We start from the raw sequence: 5,387 nt of genomic DNA on the forward strand, positions 1-5,387 counted from the left end.
CCTGAAACGTTAGCCTTCCTGCTCCTCTGATGCTGCTTGGCCTGCTGTGTTCATCCAGGTCTACACCTTGTTATCTCAGATTCTCCAGCATCTGCAGTTCCTACTATTTCTGAGCTCAGTTCTTCTGCCCACATGAAGATCACATTGAGTGTACACTGATCCTTCCCTTCCCTGGACTGGATGCTGATACCACTTGTCCTCACTCTGTTGCCACTCCAGACAACGTCAGCACAAACTAGACTTCGGTCTGGGCCCCTTACAGATGTGCAGCTCCGTTCCACATCGGGCTGAGTATTTAGCTAACAGCCACTGAATCAAGATCACCTCTAGCAGCCTTCCATCAAATGAAAGGGAAAGATGTTCTAAAGTCTCCTTCTCGCCCCCGGCCACTGAATCTATTGAAGCTACAGAACCACCACAAAAGCAGACACCTCTTCTTCTCTGTCATTTGTAATTGTTCATCCTGCATCAGTCAGTAATGCACAGAATCTCACACACAATGTCTCACACAAACACTGACACCCACTAGCCTGCAGTGATGTGCTTCACAGGTAAACTCAGCAATGTCTCCCACTACCCCTGGCATGAAAATGAGGGTGATATATCTTGCTCACGTAAATGGGCTAACATGCAAGATATCGAAAGGCTTGTTCAACAATTAAACCACAGGCAAAATGGATCACAAAATTCTTTATTCAAATTGGCTGAACCGGTTACCCAGTAAAAAGGACAAAGAATTTTCACCGTGTTCTGTGTCCAGCTGGTCTGCTTTCAGACTTGAATAATTGAGTGCTCCATTCTGCCTGTCCTTTTTAATTGATCAATTGCTGAGAGGAAAAGGTAATTCACCTGCTCTGATATTCTTCAGATCAAACTGACTGAGCTGAACAAACACTGGAGGTTGGCGGGGGTGGGTGGAGAGGGTAAACATAGTTACCCCTTCCGCACCCACATAACTTTCAATCAGCCCCATCTTCAAAATATACAATGACCCTTCACCACCTGTAAAATAAATAATTACCCCTCCCTTTAAAATAAATAATTACCCCCACATGTAAAGTGTACAATTACACCCCTCCATATATTTTAAATATAGAAATATCCCCTCCCCAGCTTTAAAATATACAATGAAACCCCCCCCGTGAAATGTACAATTGCACCTCTTTCTATAAACAAATATCCCCCTCTCATCTTGAAATTTACAATTAACTACCCCTTCTCCCTGCGACATACAGAAATGCCATCTCCCCACCTGTGAAATATACAAGTACGTGAGCTCCAGAAGTGAGTACATTACAATAAATAAGATTCAACCCTGTGTCTCTTGAGAAACTAATTGCGATTTTTGGCAACAGAAATGAGGACAATTCTTTTCAGGTAGTTTCAGTTTGAGATATGGATACATTTTCACTTTTGAACTTGACCTTCTTCAAATGATTTATAGTTGATTTTTTTTAATTTGATGGATGATTTTTTTTAATTTGATGGAGAATTTTTTTTCAATCAATGGATCACATTCTTCACTCAGCCCCCACTCCCCACACAACTCATTTCATCTTCCTGACAGACTCACAATACATTGCACCATCTTTTCAAAGATGCTGGAGATACTGTTTTTTACTGGGTAACCGGTTCAGCCAATTTAAATAAAGAATTTTGTAATCCATTTTGCCTGTGGTTTAATCATTGAACGATGCTTTCGATATCTTGCACCTTAGCCCATTTACGTGTGCAAGATATATCGCCCTCATTTTCATGCCAGTTTATAATCACAATGCATTTCAAAGTGCTTGCTCCAGGTCATTTATGTTGCTTGACAGAAGCAAAACTTCTTTGAAATTGTTCAAATGGATTTTGTTTTAAATCATTCATGGAAGGTCAGCATTGCTGGGTAGGGCGGTCTATGTTGCTCATCCCTAATTGCCCTTGAGTTGGTGAGTTGCTTTCTTGAACCATTGCAGTCTCTAGGCTGCTGCCAGGGAGAGAGCTTTGACCCAGCAACACTGAAGGACACTGCAAATTGGTCGCTGCAGATACAGTGTGAGCACTGAATCTATTCAACATACAGACCCCATCGTACACCTGCTAGTCTGTGCCTGGTCCATACCAGTGTCAAGTGAGGCCTCATCACAAAAAGCACAAAGCAAGAAAAGACAAGCTATAGATTTTCTTGCAGTGGATCATTACATGATGCACCTGGTTATCCAGCCTTTATTCCTCAACCTTCAGCTCAACTTGTGCTCCAAATTATGGGAATGTGAGCTGACTCACTGGAAAATGGTGACTTTGCACACTTTTCAGTGTGCTGTTGTATTCCTGTACTTGTGTACACCTGACACTGAAATCTAATTCTAATTCTGACTGGCGCATTGAGGGCATCTTGAACTTTACTGAATGACAGCAATCAAGAATTTATCTTCTCCACCAGAGCAATTTAAGGCTAGAAAAAGAAAGCAAGGAATCACAGAAGGAATTATTCTGAATTGGAATGAAATCGGGGACAGAAAGAGAAACAAAGAGAGAGAAAGAAGAGATTAGACGATGAGAAATGATAGGAAAGGAAAGTGTGATTTAAAATTCAAGTTTTAAAATCCTTTAGAAACAATTTTCTACCAACAGGAATGATTCTTCAGCTTCACTTGTTTTTTTTCTGAGCTGGAGACTGTGAGCGAGATTACAGAAAAATAAAAGTCCTTATTAAAAACCTGCCTTAGTTGGAAAGCCCAGCCCTAACTTTCTGCAGTGGTTTCAAATGGAAACAAGTGTGCACATTGAACAATTTCTCAAACTCATGGAGGTTGAAAACAAGCGGTGGTATTCATGAGGCCAACACATGCTCTTCAGAAACTTGCACTGAGTTTATAATTCCCAATGTATCTCTTCCTTGTCAAAAGTTGCTGGATGATTTACACATTAATAATAGTGTTCCAATTAATGCACTGTATTTTGGCAACAAATTCTGAGCAGGATAGTGTTTGAGATAGTTATATAGTCCCTGAGATGGGTAGACTTCACATTTAGGGCTGAATCATTAACTTTTTAAGACTGGGGAGGACAAATTTACACATTCATAATCAACCTATTCCAAAGAAGAGAGGTACCGGACTTGAATTATTAACTCTGTTCTCTCTCCAAGATGCTGCCAATACCTGCTGAGTTTCTCCAGCACTCTGTTTTTATTTCAAATCTTCAGCACTTTACTTTTACTTGATACTCAATTGGTATAGCGTTGTGCATATACCCTTCCTTGGACATTGGCTTCTGGGATGACCTTCTAGATCAGAGACAGGGAAACTATCCATTGTACCAGAAGACCTCCCATAAGCAGACAGTTGGTCAGGTTAAATAACTACTAGTGAATTTAAACAAGATGCAATCTTTACACTTAGCAATGCTAGTTTACAACTAGTAAAGGTACTGTCCTTGAATTACTTGCCTGTATATTTTACCTACCCACAGTAATATTATAAATAACGTATACACATTTCAGTGTTGATTACTAATTAGGATGATATTAAGAGGAGAATCTAATTAGAATTGTCAATACCAGCCCAAAATGGCCATGTCTCCTGTACAACAAAAGGGGAGGCTTGACCTACCTGTAGGTTTTTTTTCAATGTAAGCGCTCAGAGGGAGACTGAACCTGTCTATAATTACACTATAACGTAGGTACACTCTAATGTAGGTACACGACAACATTACACAATAACATCACTATACTAGGACATTACACTATAGCATAATGACATGAACATTACTATAATGTAACTACATTATAACGTTACACTAAAACATAACTATGCTGTAACATAGACACTGTATAACGTAGGTACACTACGACATTACACAATAACAACTACATTAGAACTTTACACTATAGCATAATGACATGAAAGTAACTATACTATAATGTAACTACATTATAACGTTACACTAGAACATAACTACACCGTAACATGGGTACTGTATAAGTGCTCTTTAACATTACACAATAACATAACTACACAATTACATCACACTATAACATTACTATAACTTGACTACAGTATAATATTACACTAGAACATAATTACACTAGATCAAGGCCCATTCACTTTCTGGATCACCTGTAAGGTCGTCAGAGCTGTCTGTGATGAAGAAAATTTAAGAATTGGGAATGAAAGGACAGGAGGCAAAGTATTTAGCACGGGGTGGTCAGGCTATAACATTCACTCTATGATAAGCAGCTGCTGTTTGGAGCGAGCTAGCTGCTGGACATGTTAAACACTGCTTCATCTCCCGGGCCCTGGTGTTCACTGGAGCCTGGAAACAGGTCAGATTCCCCCGAAGTGGTTTTTGTTGTTGTTGACTGAGACCCAAGACTGAGATCGGACTTAAACGTATTGGGGTGGGGGGATACTCTGGAGCTCTTTCCATCAATCTCTGACCCACGACCTCGGGGTGGGGGAGCTGTGTCTCACCTGCGGCGGTGAGGAGAGGGCACCATAGCCTGGCATTGCCCTCCTGGTCTCAGAGGGGCACATCACTGCCAACTGGGGGTGAGGGGGGGGGGGGGTGAGGATAACACAGAATCTGAGAGAAGGGAAGACATCCCAGGGAAAGTTGAACAGGCAGGGGGCAGGGAGAACACAGAAGAGGTTAAATCTCCTGTTTGACCCCGGTCCCACAGAAGCTGGGGTTGGAGATCCTACACGAGGAGAATTTTGTTTTTTTTAATTAAAAAGAACAGGTAGAAGTTACCTGGGAGGTTCCAGAGCATCTCCCTCGCCTCCCCCTCTTACCTGCCACTGTGAAGCGATCCATATAATTCACCACGTAGCCGAAACTGAGCACCCCGGCGGCGATGTGCGGGCGCAGGCGATACAAAGCCCGGAATTTCTCCGCCGGGCTGAACGGCGTATCTGCGGCGGAGGCAGAGGAGGAGGGAGCGCCGTTCAGGCTCCGGATCTCGTCCGAGGAGCCGGAGAGGGGACAGTCTGATGTCTCTTTCTCCACACACATATTCCCAAAGGAGAGAGGTCTGGGGCTGCAGGAGGGGGGGTTGGGGAATGGAGTTGGGGTGGAGGTGATGTCGGTTTCAGGGTAACTGATGTCAGTTTCAGTGTAATTGATGCGGAGCTCCGCAGAAATATACATACACACACACACACACTACACCACTCAGAGAGAGAGACACCAAGGGCGGAGATAAAACTGCATTAGCCCCTCCTCTCAAACAACAAAACAGCGTGTTGCCGCCCCAATAAACAACCCCACGCAGATCAGCACCCTCCCTCTTTTTAAAACGCACCACCAGTCTCCCTGAAACCCCGAGAAGAGGCACCTTTGCACTGACTGCCCTATTATTCCCAAATGCTCTTGCCCTCGGCTCCTTCGTTATCGCTCCC

General features: G+C 42.8%; 1 protein-coding gene across 2 annotated transcripts in view; it reads right to left on the reverse strand.

The window, feature by feature from the left end:
• The window catches only part of LOC109911325 (spinster homolog 2 (Drosophila)), a 93,949-nt gene extending 88,785 nt beyond the window's left edge, over positions 1-5,164 (reverse strand). The window contains exon 1 of one of the 2 annotated variants that reach the window (XM_048612832.1): positions 4,782-5,164. In XM_048612832.1, coding sequence (XP_048468789.1) covers positions 4,782-5,136 — 355 coding nt within the window. In that variant the 5' untranslated portion in view covers positions 5,137-5,164. Of the gene's footprint in view, positions 1-4,106; positions 4,135-4,781 lie in introns of those variants that run through there. The other variant, XM_048612833.1, reaches the window with a different exon arrangement.
• Between the last annotated feature and the right edge of the window lie 223 nt (positions 5,165-5,387).

This window comes from Rhincodon typus, chromosome 26, assembly GCF_021869965.1.
Source record: "Rhincodon typus isolate 14 chromosome 26, sRhiTyp1.1, whole genome shotgun sequence".
NCBI lineage: Eukaryota > Metazoa > Chordata > Chondrichthyes > Orectolobiformes > Rhincodontidae > Rhincodon > Rhincodon typus.